Below are 26,176 nucleotides of genomic sequence, written 5' to 3'. Positions count from 1 at the left end.
ATATATGGAGCTTTCTATGAACAAGAACTGAAGAAGGCAAAACATCTTAGAGTACACCTTATTGGAAAAAAATTACGCAAAAGAGGCAACCAAGTATTGGTATCCTGGCTGGGTTTGGACTCCACACATAATTCAGGGATCCCGCAAGAATATGTATTCTAAAAATATAGGCAGTAAAACACTTGTATAATATTAATCATGTGCACTTCTACTCTATTGTTTACTAGTTTACCTACTCTCTCTATTGTTGCAGATATCTCTATCAAGAAACAGTGGTGTTTGTTTTGCTGGTGTTGACTTCCCTCTTTACCTCAATCAAGAAAATATTTACGTCTCAACCATACATAATTAATTCAAAATAATATGTAACATACGCATATAAATTAATAAATTATATAAAGTTTTAATTCTCCCTGTTTTTATTTCCCCCGATAAACAATCACTACCATGCAAGTTGGCGTGAAGTTACGGGGGGCGCACAGCTATAAGTTTAAATCCGGGAGGTAATAGGTTCGAACTACGTTGTCAGCAGCCCTAAAGATCCTATTTTCTATTTCCACACCAGACAAATAGCGTAGGCATTACATTAATTGTGGCCATGACTGCTTCCTTCCTACTCCTAGATTTATCCCATCGTCACTATAAGACCTGTCTATGTTGGTGCGACGTAAAACCAATTGAAAAGTAACAAGATTACTAAAAGAAAGAAACATAGAAACAACCTTATATGTCCTTATCCTAGATTAGTTTGCCTTAAAGTAAAATTAAACGAAACTCTTTTACACTCATCTATTAGGGTAGAAATGAATGTATTCCTTCTTTTCCTTCTTCCCCTACGTCGAAAGGAAGATAATGTAGTATTAAATAATCTAATGATTTATTGAAATAAAAAGTATTAAAACATTATTCACACTGACATTGCAATTCTAAATTTATTTCTTCTTCCACTTCTTCTTCCATTCCTTCTAAAATTTGAACGGTCTCCCCTAGTTTAATCAAGATTAAACTGGAAGTAATTGTATTTCTGCAGAAGAAAGAGAGAGAAGTATGGGCCATCTCGTTCTGAAATTATATCAGAGCAATAACTAACAAAGAGCCAAAATTCTTCGTGAGTTAATTTTCTTATACTATATACTACAGCAAGTTCGAACGATTCTTCTACTACTCTTATGTCCAACGGATCTCATTCATCCTTCAAACACAGTATTTATCTCAGAGTTATTAACTTCTCAACAGAGATATATGTGTCGTCATAGTCTACTAAATGAGAAACAGTGACTTGTAATCTCAACAAGCAAACTTGCACTTGATATATATGTTTAACGGGGACATGTATTTTCAAACTACATCCAATCGTCACCATAAGACCTTTCTGTGTCGGTGTGACGTAAAGTCTATTGTAATCTACCATTGAAAAAAGTGTGTGTGTGTGTGTCAATAAGTTGGAATGTATCGACACCGTTAACATCAGTGTGTGTTTAGAAACTATTAAACATTATGGATCGTCAGCGAACGAGGAATGAGCTTGGAGAAAAAACAGAAACTGTGGCTAGCAGAACAAACAGTATTGGCACCAAACACAGCTGTAAATGCGAAGTTTGTGCGCCGAAAGTTAAGCCCGATGTGCTACTCATTATTTATTTCTCACTAGTAGGTGATGCTATTTCTGCCTATTACACACTAGGTAGCTTACTTCGTTTGCCGCAACATGTAATTAACTATTTACCATCAGACTTTATCTCAACGTATGCTGCTCACGACGTAAATTTTGCTTGGGAAAAACTACCTTCTTACACTAAGGCGTTACTGGAGGTAGCCGCATGCAGAAGTTGTTAACGACACTATAGACATCGCGGAGATAGTAGGGATGATTTTGACGGACCGAATCCAATTATTAAAGAATGTGAACCCTGTAAGAAGGTATTTAGAAATGTATTTGGAACAAAAAAGTAAATAAAACAATGTGAATTTCTATATTAGACTACCTGTAATAATACGAATCCTTCCTACCTTACATGCATACACATCATCCCACCATCCCCCTCCTTTTTACTGCCTTTTTTTCGTACAAGACCGGACTAGTTGGTCGTGCGGTTAGGACCGAGCAGCTGACAGCTTGCATCCGGGAGATAGTGGGTTCGAACCTCACTATCGCCAACCCTGAATATGGTTTTCCGTTGTTTCCCATTTTCACACCAGGAAAATGCTGGCTCTGTACCTTACTCTTAGCCCTTTCCTATCCCATCGTCGCCATAAGACCTCGCTTTGTCGGTGCGACTTAAAACAAATTGTAAAAAAATCCGTTGACGATGCAATTATCCAACTTGATGATTTACGGCTGGATGGCCTTACTGATACCAATATCAACAATTTGAGAGGTAATCAAGGTAAAATAAACTCTGGCAAATGATATTAGGTAAGTAGGTAGAAAAATCTGTAAATAAGAATTTAGGAAATTAGCCCTCATTTGCAGACAATAGAGTTCAACCCCACTTGTAGAGCTGGGTTGTAGCACAGTTACCCCGCTCGCTCTCACATTAACCTTCAGTAAAAATACAAAACAAAACATCATAGATGTAGCACATTCCTTCCGCCAGCGCATGGCCTTCAGTTCAATGCCATTGCGGGAGGCCCCCCTGGAGGTGCGCGCGTCCAGCACCTGGCTACAAAGCGAGAGCAGAGGCAGCGGTGGTGCAGACTTCTCTTTGACAACCTACTGACTTCCCTACGTATTAAATATATGAATTAAATTAAATGTTACAAATTTGTAGAGCTACATGAAAATGCAGGATTATATCCTTTAGTCTAAATTGCCTATCCATTCTATGGCTGCATGGGTTGCTAATAGGAATTCTGTCCTATTTCCCTGATATGCTTTACTGTCACATTGAAATAATGTGAACTGTCTGTGAGGGTGAATCACACTCACACTGAGAATATTTCGGAGGAAGTCTAAAACATGTGGAACTCTCTACTCTCCTCTTCCCATCAAATTACAGTGACGTTCTGGGTGATGTATGAATTTTGACCTCATCTTAATAATCACAATTTAACAATTCTCTCTAGAGTGATTCTATTCATATTCATATATACAGATATATATTCATATTTATAGAGTGATTCAGCACAGATTCCGTAGTGTGTCCGAATCTTATTTAGGGCAGTCAGCGTTCTTCTTGATAGGTAATAATCGATTACAGGGTTGTGTCCAGTTAAATCACGCCAAACTAAAAGTTTTATATTGGTACACCATTCATTTTTCTATTGGACATTCGGCTCTAAATGGTTTTCTGTGAGAGTCCTAACACATTTTGTTGGTATATGTCTAAATTTCAGTCGGTTCGTACACAGATCACGGATGTCACAAAGCATATGAAGAGCCGTGTTACTGAGATCTCCTTATAATCTCGAATCAGGGCAATTTTCCTGCGCAGGTCAGGTCCCATGATGTTGCTGGAAACATGGAGGCATTATGTGGGTATAATTCTAATAAGTCCACTTATTAGTCTCATGGTGTTATTGAGCTGGGTGTCAATTATCTTTATACGGTAGTTGTTCAGCCATACTGTTGCAAAATATTCAGACGCAGAGAAGAAAAGACGTAATGTAGAACAGCTCAGAGGTATTGCAGAAGCTGATACCTGCGCGTTGTACCCCTGCATATATTCAGTCAGCAGTATGTAAAGTTTGTTGCTTACAAGGATGATGTCAAGATAGAGGAGGAGACTAAGGCCAAAGAAGTAATAAAATTTACGTATGATAACAATGACATTTACAATAAGATACAAAAGTTGAAAACTAGAAAAGCGGCTGGAATTGATCAGATTTCTGGGGATATACTAAAGACAATGGGTTGGGATATAGTACCATATCTGAAGTACTTATTTGATTATTGTTTGGTCGGAGGAGCTATACCAGATGAATGGAGAGTTGCTATTGTAGCCCCGGTGTATAAAGGAAAGGGTGATAGACATAAAGCTGAAAATTACAGGCCAGTAAGTTTGACATGCATTGTATGTAAGCTTTGGGAAGGCATTCTTTCTGATTATATTAGACATGTTTGTGAAATTAATAACTGGTTCGATAGAAGACAATTCGGTTTTTAGGAAGGGTTATTCCACTGAAGCACAACTTGTAGGATTTCAGCAAGATATAGCAGATATCTTGGATTCTGGAGGTCAAATGGACTGTATCGCGATTGACCTGTCTAAAGCATATGATAGGGTGGATCATGGGAGACTACTGGCAAAAATGAGTGCAATTGGACTAGACAAAAGAGTGACTGAATTTGTTGCTATATTTCTAGAAAATAGATCTCAGAGAATTAGAGTAGGCAAAGCTTTATCTGACCCTGTAATAATTAAGAGGGGAATTCCTCAAGGCAGTATTATTGGACCTTTATGTTTTCTTATATATATAAATGATATGAGTAAAGGAGTGGAATCGGAGGTAAGGCTTTTTGCGGATGATGTTATTCTCTATAGAGTGATAAATAAGTTACAAGATTGTGAGCAACTGCAACGTGGCCTCGAAAATGTTGTGAGATGGACAGCAGGCAATGGTATGTTGATAAACGGGGTTAAAAGTCAGGTTGTGAGTTTCACAAATAGGAAAAGTCCTCTCAGTTTTAATTACTGCGTTGATGGGGTGAAAGTTCCTTTTGGGGATCATTGTAAGTATCTAGGTGTTAATATAAGGAATGAACTTCATTGGGGTAATCACATAAATGAGATTGTAAATAAAGGGTACAGATCTCTGCACATGGTTATGAGGGTGTTTAGGGGTTGTAGTAAGGATGTAAAGGAGAGTGCATATAAGTCTCTGGTAAGACCCCAACTAGAGTATGGTTCCAGTGTATGGGACCGTCACCAGGATTACCTGATTCAAGAACTGGAAAAAATCCAAAGAAAAGCAGCTCGATTTGTTCTGGGTGATTTCCGACAAAAGAGTAGAGTTATAAAAATGTTGCAATGTTTGGGTTGGGAAGAATTGAGAGAATGAAGAAGAGCTGCTCGACTAAATGGTATGTTCCGAGCTGTCAGCGGATAGATGGCGTGGAATTACATTAGTAGACGAATGAGTTTGAATGGCGTTTATAAAAGTAGGAAAGATCACAATATGAAGATAAAGTTGGAATTCAAGAGGACAAACTGGGGCAAATATTCATTTATAGGAAGGGGAGTTAGGGATTGGAATAACTTACCAAGGGAGATGTTCAATAAATTTCCAATTTCTTTGAAATCATTTAGGAAAAGGCTAGGAAAGCAACAGATAGGGAATCTGCCACCTGGGCGACTGCCCTAAATGCAGATCAGTATTGATTGATTGATTGATTGATTGATTGATTGATTGATTGATTGATTGATTGATTGATTGATACAACCTTCATACCTGGACTCGATTTTCCAGTACTGAACTGAGCATAAGAATTTGACAGCCAATCTATCTTCTATAGATATACTGGATAAACAGAATACAGTATGCGATATCATCTAAACTATAATGACACTTTTAAGAGGCCGTAGCAAGAGCTTGAGCAGCAATCGGGCTACAAAAGCCGCCAAGTATTTTCTATTTTCTATGTTACGTTCTGAGCATTGGAGTTGGTATTCAAACAACATGCTCATGAGAGATGGCAATAGTACTGGAGAGAGCGCGCAAAAATTGAAAACATAGTTTACATGATCGTAAAATTGTGCTTTCTTGAATGTTCTTTATTAAAAAATAAATACAAAACATGCTAACCAATTCGGGGGTGCACTTGCAAGTATGCAAATAGTCAGGAGACGCCATTAGGCACATATTACAGATTCCTTGTGATTTAAGGGGTGTTTCTATAGACCATATGTGTTACGAGATTCACAATATTTAAAATTAAATGGTTTAACTAGGGGCTATGTTTTCCTATATTTTGTTAAAACGTGCGGAAATGAACGGTGCGTTAGAAATTACCATTGGAGAATTTGCGTTACGACTCGTTGCACCTTAAGCGACGATATTGTTCCTTAATCTTGGAAAATATCTCCACTTGATGAAGTTGGCCGTATGTTCCTCTGCCTTTCCGACATAACTGCAGAACGGGCTATATTCCTTAAATTAGCCTACAAAGAGTTTGCTAAGTAATCTAGTGAATTCAAAATGTGGGCTCTGTTGGATATGGCTGGCTAATTATAGCGCAGAAATGGAAACAACAGCTATCGTGGACCATGGATGTTGTCATTAACCATGTTCACTCGGTTTGAAAATGTTTTAGGAGGAAGTCAAAAAGAAGTGGAACTCTCTACTTTCCTCTTTCCATCAAATTCAAGTGATGTTCTGGGTGATGTATGAAGTTCGACCTCATATTAATAATCAGAAATTAAACATTCTCTCTAGGTTCTTATATTCCATTTTATACCTGTCGATTTATAATTACAATTTCTACGTTGTATTCGATGTTTAATGGCAAATAAATGATTCAATAATTAAACATGAATACCGCACTGTATTTCACTCATTTCATACAGACTTGGCTCCCTTTATTTTAGCAGTTTACTTACTTCTTTCTACATGTACCCTACAATCTTCTTGCAGTACTGCTAAACTGAGATGAAAAAGCATTGAAGGAATGTACAGTAGTATACCGTACTTGATTTCTGTGTGATCAGTTTCAAGCATATGTAATGAATTCATTCGACACAGTAGGAGGATATGGGACATACGATATTTTTTCAATCACAAAGTAAGGATATATTATTGTAAAAACAGCCATTTTATTTTCCTGAATTTATATGATTATATTTAACAACTGTGCTGAGTTGTACTGTATAAGTGAATTACAATACAAAACTTAGTGATATTACTCCTATAACTACAATGAAAAGTGTATCGGTGCGCCCCTACCAGGGGAGGTTTGATACACAAAATGCGAGATGCGATACAGTCATACATAGGAATCAACATGAATAAAAGAATATATAATGATAAAACAGATTACTGGTGAAATATTAATGATGAATTATTTAAGCGTGAGAAATAAGCAGAAGTGCCGAATTAGGCTTGTGGGTGATATAAGTAAAGGCAAATAATGGGAACCATATAAAACATTTACCATAAATAACTAAAAAGCCCTGTATTACAAATTATTATTGATCTGTACATTCAACAACTATCCCCTGAAAGCACACATTAACATAAAAACAGAGTTCTTTCATTTCTCTCAGAAAGGTTGGCTTGGGTAATATCGTATCTACCTGATCGTGATTAATTTCAGATAAATATTTTTTTCAGGCTGTTTGAATACTCTCCCAGAAGTAAGCAAAGCAAATTTCACGGTTTATGTTTCAAGGGATGGTAGTCCAATAATATTTAAAAAATATCCGAATACATCACTTTCCCTTCAGCGGTACAAGAACCCAGCCCATAACTTTAAGTTTTAACCGAGTGAGTTGGTCGTGCTGTTTGGATAGTGTAGCTGTGAGCTTGCGTTCGGGAGATAGGGGGTTGGAATCCCAACGTCGGCGGGCCTGAGAATGGTTTTCTGTGATTTCCCATTTTCACACCAGGCAAATGCTGCGACTGAAACTGAATTAAGGCCACGGCTGCTACATTCTGTTTATCAAATTACACATTATTAGTTTCTTGACAGGTAAAATCTTTGCCACCTCTCTTTCTTGCTTAGTTGCTCATTAAACTCTACTTCAAGCTGCATTTTTACAGAATTGTCAGTCAATGTCAAACATTTCTGACTTCTTTGCCCTGCATTTCTCCTTATTCTAAGGTGTACTTTTGGAAATGGTAAAGTTTCTTCAGGTGAGAGAGATATGCTGTTCGAAGACGAAGTGCCGGGAATCTGAAGTGGTTTGGAACTCTGGGTGAGTGTCGCTGTTTGTAGGGTAGATGAGCAGTTTGAAGACAAAGTGTTGGGAATATGAAGTGATTTGGTGCTCTGGTTTGGTTTTACTGCTTGTGGCGTAGATGTGTAGTCTGAAGTCGAAGTCCTGGAGACACAGCTGCGTAGCAAAGGGGTTGTTACTGGGTGGTCAGAAAAAAACCAATGGAATTTTTACAAAGGAAAATAACAGAGACTGACAATAAACAAGTGAAAGTCGACTCAAAGGACCGTCTATTCACAGAGACAAAATTGTAACACCAATAGATCTCTTGAATCTATTTTCTACGAAGCCTGGAAAATTCGATTTTAGATTGTAATCTGAACGTACCATTCACTGTAAAAGTATTCACCTTCATCATATTGTGCTTGTTCTGCATTTTAATGTAAGATTTTGTAATGGGCGGGTACTGCAATCTGAATATCCACATAATTTATTTGTATCAGTGTCCTTATGGCACTTGTGCATGCGTGCGCCACACACTCATAAGGATCTTCATTATGTCCTTTCATTATTTTTGTAACTATAACCCCTCCCATCGGTCAATCCTGGCTACGCTACTGTGGGAACGTAAAGTATTTTGGATCTCTGGGGGTGAAGATATTATTCTTTCTTCTAAATTTAGAGAAACCGATGGATTTTTCTGCTGCTACTTTAGTCTGATCAGTCACTGTGCTGTATAATCGTTAGAAATGTAATTGTTGAAAGGACAAATGCCAGAGTATTCAAAACAAGCTATAATGTTAGGGGAGTGTACGATAAAGGGAAACATTTTCCACTTATATCATGAATATAATAAATTGTAATTGATTGTCCAGCATTAATTACCATCCACTGTTGTGCAGTCAGGCTGTAAGGCTTTTGGAAAGGTCCATAGACAACTCATTTTAATTTTTTTGTAAGTTGCTTTACGTCGCACCGACACAGATAGGTCTTATTGCGACGATGGGACGGGAAAGTGTTAGGAGTGGGAAGGAAGCGGCCGTGGCCTTAATTAAGGTACAGCCCCCGCATTTGCCTGATGTGAAAATGGAAAACCACGGAAAACCATCTTCAGGGCTGCCGACAGTGGGATTCGAACCCACTATCTCCCGAATACTGGATACTTGCCGCACTTAAGCGACTGCAGCTATCGAGCTCGGTCAACTAATTTTAAAGGTTGCAGTTTGTTACTGCATTATGTTGGGATTGTCTGCAGAACAATGCCATATTTCCTTTTGTTTTTTATTATTGGCAGCCACAGAAGTATGAGGCTCGTGTTTGTTTAGTAATATGTTCCAGAATCTTAATAAAATTGTCTTTCAATCACTACTGATCTGCACGGGTTGCAGATTCCATTTTTGTTGCTTTCCGAGCATTTCCTTAAATGATTGCAAATATATGGGACATTTATTGAACATCTCCCTTGGTAAGTTATTCGAATTCCTAACTCCCTTTCCTACTAACGAATATTTGCCCAATTTGTTCTCTTGAATTCCAGCTTTATCTTCATATTGTGTTCTTTTCTACTTTTAAAGACACCACTCAAACTTATTCGTATATTAATTTCCATATACTAATGTCATTCCACGCCATCTCTCCACTGACAACTCGGAACATACCACTTAGCCGAGCAGCTTGTCTCCATTCTCCCAAGTCTTCGCAGCCCAAACTTTGCAAATTTTTTGTAACGCTACTCGTTTATCGGAAATCACCCAGAACAAATTGAGCTGATTTTATTTGGATTCTTTCCAGTTCTTGAATCAAGTAATCCTGGTGAGGGTCCCACACACTGGAACTATACTCTAGTTGGGGTCTTACTAGAGACGTATATGCTCTCTCTTTACATCCGTACTACAACCCCTAAAAACCCTCATAAACATGTGCAGAGATATGCGCCCTTTATATACAGTCCCATTTATGTGATTAATCCAATGAAGACCTTTCCTAATATTAACACCAAATACACTGTTGTGTATTTGTTAATACCTACCATCGTGGAAAAAAGTATAGATACCCGAGTTCATACGTTAATAAAATGTGTATCCTTCGTCCCACATAGAAACAAGCTACACCAAAATTTAGCTTATTTCATTCTACGTTTAATTATGTGTAGTAAATGTTTTTATCGTACTCGGTTAAAATTTTAACGCAGGTTGAAGAAAGTGCCGGTATTTCTTTCCATTACCAACGGAGCGCTCACTTTGAAAATTCATAACTTGAAAAGTATTGTTCTGTTCGCTACTGAACTTTAATACGTCTTAAAGGAATTTATTTTTGTTCTGTATACCAAGTTTTTATTTCGTCTGATATTTGTGAAAAAAGTTGTAAATAATGTGAAACAACATTTTCTCATCACTGGGTGGTCATACCCGTAAACAATTCGGCTTCTTATGAAGCTCCTGAGAATGTCAGGCTAAAATTAAAACTGCTTTTTGCCTGCATGCAATTGTCCATTTTATCTTGATTTATATTTAACTGAGTGATTATGAGAGAAGAAAGCAGTGTATTGGCCGAGCGATGTTGCCCAGTTGGCCTACAGTTTTTGCCTCGCCAACTGACCTGTGTCACTGCTCTGTATCAGCTTTGAGTAATGTAGAACTACTCCGCAATGAACGTGTTGTGTTGTGGGGGTGAGAAAGTGGAATAAGGGGATAACATGCTAGATGATGAAAAGTGGCATTTTCCCCCCATCACCCCGAACTTTAAATAAAATACATTTCAAATTTGAATGCATCCCACCATTACTACTTATATCTTAAAGCGAGGATACACTTCGAATAAGACTTATAACCCAGCCCCGAGTGAAGATAAATTTCAATGAACCGGCCAGTAATCGAACCAGGGACCCTTGTATCCGAAAAAAAGAAAAATTATAAAAAACACAGTTTTCGACCTTTACCGTATTGAATTCACGGCGCGAAGAGATATCGCTGTGGTGCGAATGCTACTGTGCTCCGCGCGCTCATCTGAATGGAGTTGATAGCGACAGCGTAATCTGTACCCTCTTGCTAAAGTTCACGTAGAAATGATACATTTTGGAGAAACAATGACTACTTTCCTACTTCTAAGGAAACTAAGTTTCCAAATAATTCTGCGAAGTGCACTGATGCATTAATCACTAACGAAGCGAAGAGGTCCTTCTCTTAAGCTGGAACTTACGGCGAAAGACAAGCTATGCTAAGTAATTCTATCTTGGATATATCGAGCGCCAGTCATTTTAAAGGCTTTAAAAAGCTGACGAAACAACCATCCACTTACCGTACAGCAGGGAACACCGAGTATCAGTGGCGTATACTGAGGGCAACCAAAACTATCGGTGAAGACCTAACCTCAATTGAGAACGATGTAAATCTAGAGCACATTATAATGTAAACATGTGACAAATTGTTCCATTTACACATTTTGAATGCATTGAGATAAAACTTCGCTCGTATTTCTGAGTGCAAGACATCGGAGAAAGATATCGCAGCCCAGGCACTCTTCCCCTCTCCCCTCGCCGCCCCTCACGCGGCTTGCAGATAAACGCCCCATAGGAACGGAGACCGGCGGGGAATAGGTGTGCTAGGATTCGGTCTGTCAGTTCGCCACTGCTAACGAAGGAGAGATAGCTCAAAGACTCGAAGTTCTCCGGAAGTTTCCTAATGGACACTTTCGTTCCTCATCGTATATACTTCCTCACCTCATTCTCAGATAACAGAGTGCTGGTATGCACTCCTTTTTTCTCCTACATCATTGTAGAAAGACACTGCAGGCCTACTGTTATAGGAGTAATACAGTTCTGTTTTTAAAGGTAGATATGCTAAAATTAAATGCAATCATTCAGGTTAAGAGTTCTCTTGGTTGGTTGGAATCGAACCTTTGATCATGAACCGGAAACCATCACTGATCGCCCGAGAAGAAAGCTAAAAAAACCAGTGAACAATGGGTACCACTGCTGGCAATGCTGTAAAATACAAAATTTTAATTTAATAACAATAATAATCCATTTCGCCACAAAGCCGGTCTTTAATTTGCTAAACCCTAGGCTACTATCTCCACTGATCAGGTGTTGATTATTGACAGTAACAGAGGCCAGGACAGTAGCTTGTGAAACAGGATTGATAATACAGCAGACTACTCTGTTGGCTATTGGCTGCAGCTCAGAATGCTTAGGGCTTGACATTCACCAAACCGACTATCGAAAAGTCTAGTGGTAGCTCACGCTTTGATCCCAGCATACGCCACTGCCGAGTATGTTCAACCCGGCAACGTCGCTAGGGGATTCCAGGGCCAAGCTCATTGTGCTCGCCGGCCGGTAGGCTGCATTCTTCTCACAGCACCACCCAAATAAGTATAAATATAAAATGAACAACTGCATGCAGGCAAAAACAGTCTTAATTTTAGTCTGACATTCTCATGACCTTCATAACAAGCCGAATTCTTTGCGACTATGATCACCCAGTAATGGGAAAATGTTGTCTTAGAGATTTTTTCCAAGTGGCTTTACGTGGCACCGACACAGATAGGTTTCATGGCATCGATGGGACAGGAAAGGCCTAGGAGTTGGAAGGAATCGGCCGTGGCCTTATTTAGGGTACAGCCCCAGCATTTGCCTGGCGTGAAAATGGGAAACCACGGAAAACCATCTTCAGGGCTGCCGACAGTGGGATTCGAACCCACTATCTCCCGGATGCAAGATCACAGCCGCGCACCCCTAACTGCATGGCCAACTCGCCCGGTTTCACAGAATTTCACAAAACTTCTTTCACAAACATCAGATGAAACAAAAATTTGGTATCCAGATCAAAAATAAGTTGCTTTAAGACGTATTTAAATTTGGTACCGTTTAGATCAGTACTTTTCATGTTGTGAATATTCAAAGTGAGCGCTCCGTGGGAAATGAAAAAATACCGACAGTTCATTTGTTCAACCTGTGTTAAAATTTTAACTGGGTACGATAACAAATTTTGCTATACATAATTAAAAGTAGAATAAAATTAGCTAAATTTTGGTGTAGGTTATTTCTATGTGGGACAAAGGATAAACTTTTTATTAACGTTTAAACTCGGGTGTCCATACTTTTTCCCCACTACATTAGGTGCTTACAATGAACCCCGTAAGGAACATTCACCCCATCAAGGCAGTAATTAAAACTGAGAGGACTTTTCCTACTTGTGAAACTCACAACCGGACTGTTTACCCCGCTTATCATCATACCATTGCGTGCTGTCCATCTCACAACATTATCGAAGTCATTTTGCAGTTGCTCACAACGTTGTAACTTATTTATTACTCTATGCGGAATAACCTCATCCGCAAAAAAACTTATCTCTGATTTCACTTCTTTACTCATATCATTTAGATATACACCGGATGGTTCACCAACCCCTTATTTTTTGGAGCTAGGTAACCCAACTAACGCGTGTATCATAGTATCCGAAAAAAAAATCTGCTTCATTATGGCCTTAGTACAACTATACCGTTTATATAATGCTCGCGAATATTGTAGAAATCATTAGCGGCAGTGTTAGTTCTCTTACTCAAGCTATAATGAATGTGGAAAGCGTTCACAGCTGCGAATAACACTATCTTACGTGTGGGCAGGACGTGTCTGTAAGGGCTACAATGTGCGAGCAACGCGCCGAGGCTCGCGGTAGCTAAGGTGGGTAATGTACACGTCATTGCTGTTGCATCAGCCAAGCTGGGTGGTAGTACGTCCGAATCATAGGCTGGTATACTGTTTTTTCGATTAACGCCGTTTACAGCGACTATAATATGACCGCATATCATCCTCCTCCAAGGAGTGAATTTTTATTTAGTCCTGAAAAAGGACAGATTTTATCCAATGTTACGTAACCAGGTTGGACTACGTTGTGATGGTCTGTAGGCAGGAAGTAGGGTACGGTGCATATCCATTTTTTTACAATATGCTTTTCGTCGCATCGACGCAGATATGTCTTATGGCGACGATGAAGTAGGAAAGGCCTGGGAGTGAGAAGAAAGCGGCCGTTGCCGTAATTAAGGTACAACTCAGCATTTGCTTGGTGTGAACATGGGGAACCACGGAAAATCATCTTCGAGGCTTCCGACAGTGGGGTTAGAACCCACTATCTCTCGGATGCAAGCTCACAGCTGCGCGCCCCTAACCGCACGGTCTCCTCGCCCGGTGCCGTGCAAACTCAGAGTAACAAGTGTTCGAAATGTTGACCACTTTACAGTGTTCATTTAACTTTTTACCATTACGGAGCATGTGGCATACATTTTATTTCGACCGCGCTTCTCCATAAATTAGCAACAATTCAACGTACTCTTCGTAGGGATACAGTATATCGTGAGGAAATGAAGAAGTGCGGCGATATGACCTGGTAGGTGTGATTATAATTTGTGTGCATTGGGTTCGGTAGGTTGTGGATTCGAATACCATGCTGGCCGTCCTGAAAACGGTTGTCCTCCGTTTCCCATTTTCACCACAAGGCGAATGCCGGAGCGGTACCTTAACAAAAGACCAAGGCCGATGGCCTTCCCAATCCGTCCTCCACCCATCCTTAGGGGAAAGACGCCAAATTAGAGCGCACCCCTTAAAACGAATAGCAAAAAATATTGATTATTGTATCCCCGCTAAAATGTAGCCCCTCTGTCGTTCAAAAAATATGCCTTATCCCAGATTCGGAACACTGCGCTGCTGTTACTCACACACCACCTACTCCTGCCCTTCACCGATTCAGCCACGAAGTCAACATGCGTAATGCTTCCTAGAGGTTTAGTATTTAAGTACGGCCGTTCGACCTCGAAAGTTAACATATGTGTTAAAGTCTTCAGTGAAGCTTTACAATGTTACAATTCCCCGCGTTACAGAGCACGTGGCATAACCTATTAATTCGATCGTATTTCGGGTACCCGTGTTCTTTAATATAAATCAATCAATCAATCAATCAATCAATCAATCAATCAATCAATCAATCAATCAATCAATCAATCAATCAATCAATCAATCAATCAATCAATCAATCAATCAATCAATCAATCACTACTGATCTGCATTTAGGGCAGTCGCCCAGGTGGCAGATTCCTTATCTGTTGTTTTCCTAGGCTTTTCTTAAATTATTGCAAATAAATGGGACATTTATTGAACATCTCCCTTAGTAAATTATTCCAATCCCTAACTCCCCTTCCTATAAACGAATATTTGCCCCAATTTGTCCCCTTGAATTCCAACTTTATCTTCATATTGTGATCTTTCCTACTTTTAAAGACACCACTCAAACTTATTCGTCTACTGATGTCCACCCACGCCATCTCTCCTCTGACAGCTCGGAACATACCATTTAATCGAGCAGCTCGTCTCCTTTCTCTCAAATCTTCCCAGCCCAAACTTTGCAACGTTTTGTAACGCTACTCTTTTGTAGGAAATCACCCAGAACAAATCGAACTGATTTTCTTTGGATTTTTTCCAGTTCTTGAATCAAGTAATCCTGGCGAGGGTCCCATACACTGGAACCATACTCTAGTTGGGGTATTACCAGAGACTTATATGCCCTCTCCTTTACATCCTTACTACAACCCCTAAATACCCTCATAACCATGTGCAGAGATCTGTACTGTACCCTTTATTAACTGTACCGGGGGTACACCTCTGCGCCGCACATATAAACCTTGCGCCAATTAGAACTCATCTACAGGAGAAACACTGAACTTGGAACTAGACCTCCTTAAACTTTTACTCAGAAGATGTCACTACCTTAATTTTGTGATTGTGAAGTTTCCAGGACTGTGTGAATTTCAACTGGTTTTGTTTTCCATTGATCAAGAAGTGTGAACCATCTCTCATAGATGTCACTGCTATAAACTATCATCATGCACCCTGGTGCGAAGTGAAGGAACTTTTTTTGAAGAAATTTTGTTTTCATAAGTTTTTCTTTGCTAAATTTCGTTCATTCATTTGTGGGTTGGCAATATTTATCTTTTCTTTCCGCCAGTTTTGAATCCAGCCAATCGCTAATTTTTGTAATTAATTTCCGACCAATCCTGGATTTCTTCTTCGACTTTGAGTGTAAATTTTGTATGGTCCAATAACATTGAGAGGGTGTGGCTTGATTATTCATGAAAGGTCTCGAACCTTCCCCGAGGGTTTGTAAACTGCGGATTTTCACGTCTCTTGGCCATTTGATCAACATATAACTAAGTGTGTATGTGAATCAGGAGGCGGGAGGTGCCTCTTTCATCAGGCAGCAGTTCTTCAGCAAGATAATGGCCGTTTAACATCTTTATTTGTTGATAGCTCCGCAGTTTAACCCGAGGGATAGGTCCGAAACTTTAATATGTAACCTACTTCTCTAAAATGTAAGTTCTGTCGGCTAATGTGAAAATTTCATAAAATCTGTAACCGTAATTCGGGGATAGAGAGTGATTTACCCTCTCGAGCTCCCCGTCATATTGGTTTGAGGCGACTACGTTTTGGTAACTTGTTTTCTTCCTTTCCGTTAGGTCTTAAATTATTCTTATACGAGTCACCTCCATAGTTTGGGAATAGCTCCTGTTTCATCGGCCTAGTGCCTTTTAGGTTTTAAGAATGCATATTTAGGAGTGCAAGTACACGCCTCCATTCAATTTGGTGTTTAGGGCCATTTACTTAACCTGTTCTTTTTCTGCTAAGGCCCAGTAGGTTGGGTACAAGATACCCCTGTTTCATTTTTGTAAGTTGTGCCTTGATGGCAAGTAATTGTAAAGTCTGATATTGCCTTGAATAGGCTTGATAAACTGAGAGCGTACCAGTTATTTTCACGTGTGGTAACTATCCCTCTGGGAGGCTTGATATTTGAAGTTGGGAGCAAGTGCTCCAGGGACTAGGGGTTTTCTGCCCTTGTGTAAAATAGTAATCTTTTGTAAGGTCGAGCTGAGTGCTCAGGAAATGTAAAGCGAGGGGCTGGAAGCTCGGATTACTAAACTGTCACTAAATTTTGGATGTACTTGCCTTGTATAAACTTTGTCATGGTACCTGGTATGTTATTGTTATCTCACCTAGTGAAAAATTGTTAAAGTTTTGTTGTTGTTGATTGTTAAAATTCTAAAAATATAACCTTTGGTAAAGTTTTAAATTAACTTTGATTTTGAAGTTAGACCCATTCACCCCGGCACATTCTTTCACCTCTGCTGGTCTACCAAACCTCGGTAATAATAATAATAATAATAATAATAATAATAATAATAATAATAATAATAATAATAATAATAATAATAATAATAATAATAATAATAATAATAATAACATACATACATACATACATACATACATACTGAAACGGGAACGCCCTACGAGCATTCACGTTTCATTCATTTATTAAGAGGAACTCGCTAACACCCGGCCGTAAGCATTTAAAACTTGCGCCGAGCGCACAGGCATTGTGGGAACTGCAAGCAAGCTCGCGCTGTTCTAGAACACCGGCCAAGGACAAGCGACGTCGCGCAGAAGGTTCTTTCATGTTCCATAGCATTGCTGCATGAACGAAATGTAATATCAATATTTCAATAACGTCACCTTGCAGGCAGGAATGATGAACGCTGCTAGCCGAAATTTCGTGTCAATCGGTGTAAAGATGGCCAAGATATAAAATTTTCTTGGGGCCCACATGTGTAGCCACGCCCACCGACCTTCAGCAATATAAGCGAATCGCCAGCCTGGGGTAAAGCAGAGAGTGTGCGGAGTGTGCAGTATGCAGCTGAAGTGTGCCGTAGGCAGAGAGAGTGAGGGAAGTCGGCAGTAAGCCGTGAGCTCAGTGTGTGTGTGCAAGTAAGCACGTCGCGATATAATTCGTCACTCGGTCCGGCTGTATACTTGAGTTCAGAAACGTTAGTGTTAGAAGCTTTCTCCGTGGGCTTGAACTTTGTGCATGAACAAAAACGTAATTTCGTTTTTATCAGTCTGTACGACTGGGCGATTATATTTCGTTTGTGGACTATGAATGTTTCCAGCGTAAACTGTACCAGCCTGCATTTCATTTAAAGACTGTGTCTATCCATTGAACTGTGTTCGTAATAAAACTGTGCCAACCTTGATTTCATTTAAAGACTGTGTGAAAACAGCGATAGTGTTTCCAGCGTAAACTGTGCCAGCCTGCATTTCATTTAAAGACTGTGTCTATCCATTGAACTGTGTTCGTAATAAAACTGGGCCGACCTTCATTTCATTTAAAGACTATGTCTATCCATTGAACTGTGTTCGTAATAAACTGTGCCAACATTCCCTCTTAAAGACAGTATTAACTTGTGGAATACGGTATCGTGATTTCTTTCCGAGGGACCATGCCAATTCCCTCATAACCTGTTCAGAATCACGTATGATCTTAAGTACCAGTGATAATCTTCTGAAAATTACGGCGTAACAGAACTTGGACTGTCGTTTATTTCAACAAGTGTCTGAATATTGTGCTCATGGTGTACAGTGCAGAGACTGTACCCGGTGAATTTAATTTTCTTTGTGAAGTGCTTAATCACTGCACCTCGGAAGGTCCTAGATTGTTTTCGTTTGTTTATTATTCCAAATACGATAATTCCTTCCATCTTATTCTCGTGGACCTGTGACTCTGACTTTATTCTTGCTGCTAAAGTGCGTTCAACGTCATTGACTGTGGGAACTATTTCGGCGTGCTTCGCCTTAGAAAGGTGTCACACCAGAGTCCCATGACGTCCGATGTGGAAGCTCCACATTTCCCCGTTCCTGCCTCAGGTTCGAGTCGCCATCAACACTAATACAGAGAAAACACCAACGACGGAAAACAACGCCGACGCCGACCGAAAGACGACGCAGCCGCCGCAGGACGACGTCCCCTCCACGCCTTCAAGGACAACTCCACGATTCAGCTGTAAAAGGTGACATAATTCTTTGCATATCTATTGAATAAACTGAAGGATCCACTTAATCATAAATTTTTTTTCACTACCCTTCTCTCTCTCACTCTCTTAGCATGGGCCGTACACGCCTTGTCGTTTCTCATGCTCTCCGATAAACTGAAGTACGGACGTTCCTGTTTCAATACATACATACATACATACATACATACATACATACATACATACATACATACATACATACATACATTATCATTATAGACTGTTATGCCTTTCAGTGTTCAGTCTGCAAGCCTCTGTGAATTTACTAAACGTCGCCACAATCCTCGATTTGCAACTAGTGTTTTGGCCTCATTTAGTTCTATACCTCTTATCTTTAAATCGTTAGAAACTGAGTCTAACCATCGTCGTCTTGGTCTACCTCTACTTCTCTTACCCTCCATAACAGAGTCCATTATTCTCCCAGGAAACCTATCCTCCTCCGCCCGCCTCACATGACCCCACCACCGAAGCCGGTTAATGCGTACAGCTTCATCCATCGAGTTCATTCCTAAATGAGCCTTTATCTCCTCAATCCGACTACCCTCCTGCCATTGTTCCCACCTGTTAGTACCAGCAATCATTCTTGCTAGTTTCATGTCTGTTACTTCTAACTTATGAATACGATATCCCGAGTCCACCAGCATTCCCTCCCGTAAAGCAAAGTTGGTCTGAAAACAGACCGATGTAAAGATAATTTGGTCTGGCAGTTGACTTCCTTCTTACAGAATACTGTTGATCGCAACTGCGAGCTCACTGCATTAGCTTTACGACACCTTGATTCAATCTCACTTACTATATTACCAACCTGGGAGAACATACAACCTAAATACTTGAAATTATCGACCTGTTCTAGCTTTGTATCACCAATCTGACATTCATTTCTGTTGAATTTCTTACCTATTGACATCAATTTAGTCTTCGACAGGCTAATTTTCATACCATACTCATCGCACCTATTTTCAAGTTCCAAGATACAAGACTGCAGGCTTTCGGCACAATCTGCCATTAAGACCAAGTCGTCAGTATACGCCAAACTGCTTACTACATTTCCACCTAACTGAATCCTTCCCTGCCATTTTATATCTTTCAGCAGATGATCCATGTAATCTACGAACAGCAAAGGTGAAAGATTACAGCTTTGTCTAACCCCTGTAAGTACCCTGAACCAAGAACTCATTCTACCATCAATTCTTACTGAAGTCCAATAGTCAACATAAATGCCTTTGATTGATTGTAATAATCTACTTTTAATTCCATAGTCCCCCAGTGTAGCGAACATCTTTTCCCTCGGTACCCTGTCATATGCTTTCTCTAGACCTACGAAACATAAACACAACTGCATATTCCCCAAGTAGCATTTTTCAATTACTTGGCGCATACTGAAAATCTGATCCTGACAACCTCCCTGTGGTCCTAAACCACACTGATTTTCATCCAACTTCCTCTCAACGACTGATCACACCCTCCCTTCCAAGATGCCAGTGAATACTTTGCCTGGTATACTAATCAATGATATACCTCGACAGTTGTTGCAATCCTTTCTGTTCCCTTCCTTATAGATAGGTGCAATTACTGCTTTGTCGAATCTGAAGGTACCTTACCAACACTCCATCCTAATCTTACTACTCTATGAAGCCATTTCATCCCTGCCTTCCCACTATACTTCACCATTTCAGGTCTAATTTCATCTATTCCTGCTGCTTTATGACAATGGAGTTTATTTACCATCCTTTCCACTACCTCAAGCGTAATTCCACCAATATCATTTTCCTCCTCCCATGAGCTTGGCTGTTCGCAACACCACCAGAATGATTTCGTTTTACATTGAGAAGATGTTCAAAATATTTCCTCCATCTCTCCAGTGATTCCCTGGGATCTATTATGAGTTCACCTGAATTACTCAAAACACTGTTCATTTCCTTTTCCCCTTCCTTCCTAAGATTCTTTATTACTGTTCAGAAAGGTTTCCCTGCTGCTTGACCTAGCCTTTCTAGGTTATTACCAAAATCTTCCCATGACTTCTTTTTGGATTCAACAGCTATTTCTTTCGCTCGGTTTCTGTCTGCCTCCGCCCTTGTTTGGAGCCATTTCTGATAAGCCTTCTTTTTACGTTTACAAGCTGCTCTCACTTCATCATTCCACCAAGATGTTCGCCTTTTCCCATCTTTACACACAGTCGTTCCTAGGTATTCCCTTGATGTTTCTACTACAGCATCCCTGTATGCCACCCATTCTCTTTCTATATCCTGAGCCTGCTTACTGTCCTCTGTTCGAAACTTCTCACTAATCATATCCATGAACTTCTGTCTAATTTCCTCGCCCTGGAAATTTTCTACCCTTATTCGTTTGTAGACAGATTTCTCTTTCTCTACCCTAGGCCTAGTGATACTTAGTTCACTGCAGATCAGATAATGGTCTGTATCATCGAAAAATCCCCGGAAAACTCGTACATTCCTAACAGATTTCCTGAATTCGAAGTTGGTTAAGATATAGTCTATTATGGGCCTGGTACCCCTAGCCTCCCATGTGTAGCGGTGAATAGCCTTATGCTTGAAGAATGTATTCTTAACTGCTAAACCCATACTAGCACAGAAGTCCAGCAAACGCTTCCCATTCCCATTAACTTCCATATCTTCCCCACATTTACCAGTCACTCTTTCGTGTCCTTCAGTTCTATTCCCAAATCTCACATTGAAATCGCCCATTAGCACTATTCTATCCTTGCTGTTGACCCTGACCACGATGGCACTCAATGCTTCATAAAACTTGTCAACTTCATCCTCATCTGCACCCTCACATGGTAAATACACGGAGATAATTCTAGTCCTTATTCCTCCAACTGACAAATCTACCTACATCAGTCGCTCTTTTACGTGCCAAACAGAAACTATGTTGCGTGCAATGGTATTCCTGATAAAGAGCCCTACCCCAGACTCTGCCTTTCCCTTTCTAACACCCGTCAAGAACACTTTATAATCTCCTATCTCTTCCTCGTTATCTCCCCTTACCCGAATATCACTTACTCCTAACACATCCAAATGCATCCTCTTTGCTGACTCAGCCTTTTCTACTTTCTTCCTTTCATAAGCCCCATTAATATTGATAGTTCCCCCGTCGAATTCCAATTCGTTCGCCAAGTTGTTTCCAAGGAGTCCCTCGCCTGTCAAATGGGAACTTTCACAGTATAATATTTAGCCAGGGTGGAATGGTGGTCATATGTATGATGTAACTTGCTGAAACCTGTACTTTTTCTCAACTCTCCCAAACACTCGATCAGGAGACATAAAGCCGTGTGCCTCCTGATCTGGAAGTAGTGCTCTACTACATTGAAAACATGATTGGTGTTAACATAGTTCATAAGGTAACCCAACATGTTTGCATCTTGTCTGGCTGCTTGCAAAATCCCAAAATAGTTTCAAGGTAAGAGGAAATGCTATGGCATTCACTGTAATAATTTTCTCTTCAGGGATTCGTAGGAAGCTGTGCAGTGCAGACATCACTTCATTCGATCCACGTCTGGATTGATCTTCAGTCCAAGAGTAGATGAAAGCGTTATTGGTGCACTGTCCTTTCTCATGAATAACGATGGTAATATTATACAACCGTATCTGTCGTGCATAGAATGTTTCAGATATCCTGATCATTGGAAGGGGCTGGTTCTGCGGCATATCAAAGGCAACCCTCAAAATACTCTTTCCTCAGACTTCATTATTTCATAAAATTTCTTTGATCTACGCTTGTGTAAAATATATCTTGTCATTCATTCCATTTTTTCGCCTGGGCTTCTGGAATACTTGATTTTAACTTTGCAATTCTCACAAAATGTGCAGATATCTGCTTTTGGATTTCCAAGTCCAATGCAAAATTTGGTTTGAAAAGTTTTTAAGAACTTACTAAATGATGCACTTGGATTTCCTTCGTAATTTCTTTTGGTCTTCCAAAGTCGCCAACATTTCTAACGGAAAGAAAAGAGTCCATGTAATCACATACACTTTTTCCCCGACCGTAATGACCTTCCCCTACCACCTCAGTGTTTACAGCGAATAGAACCACGCAAAACTAAGCTTTATGAATTAAGTTTGAGTTATACAGGAGAACATTTATTTAATAAATTCCCAGACTTCATTAAGCATATAAAACCATGTTCAAAATTTAAGAAAGAATTATTCCAATTTTCTAACCATTGTTTTTATTCTATTGAAGAATACTTAGCTCTTGAAAATTAACTCATGTACCCGGTATCGCATTTTTTTTTATCTGCGCTTCTTTACCACTTTGTATATTTCTCTTTATTTCTCATTGCATGTACGGTATATTACCGTTTTATCCTTTATATGATCAGTTGAACGATATAAAATACAATACAACATGCGATGGATAAGGATGCCAGACGCTTTACATACGATGGAAGTATAAACCACATTATAATGTAAGCAACTAACACATTGGTCCATTTACAAAACTTCAAAAGCAAGGATATATAACGTCGTTCATGTTTCTGAGTGCAAGGCATTGGAGATTGAAATTGCAGTGAATGGCAAACTTGTCGTTGTACGTACATTCTAATTTAAAGATACCAACAATTAACACTCAATAAATTGGTGATTCACTACTATGTAATTTAACCACGTCATTTTGCTTTGATGTGCTTTCGTAAGTATTGAATTGCCTTGGTTCTCGGGTTTGTTATTGCCATTGGTTGGTATGGTCGCCATATTAAAGTGAAGGTTCATGGTGTGGTTTGTGGGGCGTGATCGTCGGTGTCGGAAAGTGACATTGTGTATGGTATGGGTAAAACGTCACTATGACTGTGGATTTTAGTGACTATTTTTGGGTAAGTATAGTTTTTGCCACTTATTTTTTATATCTCGATTTCTAAACATATTTGATTTGATTTAAAAGTCATATGACACTGTTGTTTATATTGTGCGCTGGTCAGGTATCGTATAAGCATTGCTTATTTGAAAACTGTTTATGATTGTACTTTGGTTTTGTCGTTTGATCAGTGATAATTGTCATGCTTTGTCGGCCTGTGAAGGTTATCGGATGATGTTTCTGATGATTTTTATTTTAGGAATTCTAGGGTAAACTGAAACGACTATGCTCCTGTGTGATGCGGCGACACGGTTTTCCTCGGACCTTTGAAAGACCTGTTTCGATTTTGTGATCGAATGTCATTTTAATTCATCCAGTGTGGATAGGCTTCTGATATTCTTTAATTTGGATTGTTGGGCATGTCGATTGTTCCTGACATTAGGCTGATATGAATTAGCCTATCTTTGATTGGAGGAAAGTATGTTGCAAGCAACCATCCCTATGGATGAATATTTGTTTTCAGTCTACAACCGTAGAACGGTATTAAGTTGAATGTAGTTATGTGGCTTATTTTTTCCTTTTCCTTAGTATTACCATCTTATTTAAGTTTCTAGGATGAATGATATATTGATATATTAATATATGCCCTTCAATAGAACTATTTTAAAAGGTGATGGCTATTTGCAAAGGCAAGTTAATATTGTGCAGTGATAGTAGGCCCTATACCATATGTTAATGGGAAGAGACATGCAAGTATGCAAGGAATGAGTGTGGTGCTTCGTTCATATAAATGAATCTCCTCTCTCTCAATTTATTCTGTGAGCAAATGCCAACAATTCCTAAAAGCCGAGATGCTGAGATGAGATGTTAAATGTAATGTTGCACTATTATGTCTCAAACAGGATAATAAGGTAACTGATACATGCTTGTGTCTTTTCCCTGTAGTTATACTTCTTTGTACACTTCACTATTTTGTTTATACGTAATATTCCTATATCTTTAGATGTATTTGAAAAAAAACTAGATAATCTGCCTTATGCTGATTTGTCAACTGTTTCTCTGTTATCAGTCTTCAGTACCTGAAGGAGGCTAGTATTTGCTTATTGCCGGGCTGAGTGGCTCAGACGGTTAAGGCGCTGGCCTTCTAACCCCAACTTGGCAGGTTCGATCCTGGCTCAGTCCGGTGGTATTTGAAGGTGCTCAAATACGACAGCCCCGTGTCGGTAGATTTACTGGCACGTAAAAGAACTCCCGCGGGACTAAATTCCGGCACCTCGGCGTCTCCGAAGACCTTAAAAAGTAGTTAGTGGGACGTAAAACAAATAACATTATTATTATTTGCTTATGATGAAACTAACCTAACCTGTATAGGGAAAAAAATAAAGTCTGGATCAATGTTAATGGTGTCCAACTGTGAGATACAAACTGAAGCAAAATTACTTTGGCTATCATGATGTTTAAGGAGAATACTTATGGTGATGTAAAGAGAGGTATAAAATAACAAGGAGGGATTCAGGTGGGTGAAAGTGAAGTGAAGTTAGGGCATTCAAGTCACTGGTAAGAACCAAAATAGAACATTGTTCCAGTATATGGGACCTTCGCCAGGATTACTTGATTAGAGATCTGGGTAAAATCCAGTGGAAAGAATCTCGATTTGTTCTGGGTGATTTCTAACAAAAGAGTAGTATTGTGAGAATGTTGCAAACTTTGGGCTGGGAAGACATGGGAATAAGGAGATCAGCTGCTTGATCAACCAATATGTTCCAAGTTGTCAGTGAAGAAATTTTATAGTATAATATTAGTAGATGAATGTGCTTGAATGGAGTGTTTAATAGTAGGAAAGTTTATAATATGAAGATAAAGTTAGAATTCATGAGGACAAACTAGGGCAAATATTTGTTTACAGGAAGAGGAATTAGAATATTTTACAAAGGGAGATGTTTGATAACCGAGCTCGATATCTGCAGTCTCTTAAGTGCGGCCAGTATCCAGTATTCGGGAGATAGTAGGTTCGAACCCCACTGTCGGCAGCCCTGAAAATGGTTTTCTGTGGTTTCCCATTTTCACACCAGGCAAATGCTGGGGCTGTACCTTAAGGCCACGGCCGCTTCCTTCCCACTCCTAGCCCTTTCCTGTCCCATAGTCGCCATAAGACCTATCTGTGTCGGTGCGACGTAAAAAAAAAATTTTAAAAGAAAGTAAGTTCGATAAATTTCCAAGTTCTTTGAAATCATTTAAGAAAAGACTAGATAAAAAAAGTAACCAGAAATCTGCTGCTTGGGCTACAGCTCCAAAGGCAGATCAGCAGTATTGTTGATGGTTTGATGGTGGTAATGAAAGCTGGGTGGATTCAGGTGTTCATAAGTTGGAAGTGTCTCAGATTAAAGCAGCAAGAATGATGGTTGGTATAAAAAGGTGGTGACAAAGGCAAGAGGGTACTCTGAATGAGGAGATAAAGGCTAAGTGAGGAATAAACTTGGTGGATGAAGCTGTACGAATAAAATGGCTTCAATGATGGGATCATGCGTGGTGAATGGAGGAAGATAGGTTACCTAGGATTATAATGGACTCTGCCACAGAGGGTGAGAGGAGTAGAGGGAGATCAAGGCGACGATGGTTAGATGCAGTTATTAATGACTAAA

General features: G+C 39.5%; 1 protein-coding gene across 9 annotated transcripts in view; it reads left to right on the top strand.

Annotated features, from left to right (window-relative positions):
* Positions 1 to 23,426: 23,426 nt before the first annotated feature.
* The window catches only part of LOC136864355 (F-BAR domain only protein 2), a 573,880-nt gene continuing 571,130 nt past the window's right edge, over positions 23,427 to 26,176 (top strand). For all 9 annotated transcript variants that reach the window (XM_067141249.2, XM_067141248.2, XM_067141247.2 and 6 more), the window contains exon 1: positions 23,427 to 23,553. In XM_067141249.2, the coding sequence (XP_066997350.1) occupies positions 23,524 to 23,553 (30 nt within the window). In that variant the 5' untranslated portion in view covers positions 23,427 to 23,523. The remainder of the gene's footprint in view (positions 23,554 to 26,176) is intronic.

Source organism: Anabrus simplex, chromosome 2 (genome assembly GCF_040414725.1).
Source record: "Anabrus simplex isolate iqAnaSimp1 chromosome 2, ASM4041472v1, whole genome shotgun sequence".
Taxonomy (NCBI): domain Eukaryota; kingdom Metazoa; phylum Arthropoda; class Insecta; order Orthoptera; family Tettigoniidae; genus Anabrus; species Anabrus simplex.
Note: the sequence above shows the minus strand (reverse complement) of the source record. Positions and strands in the feature narration are given on the sequence as shown.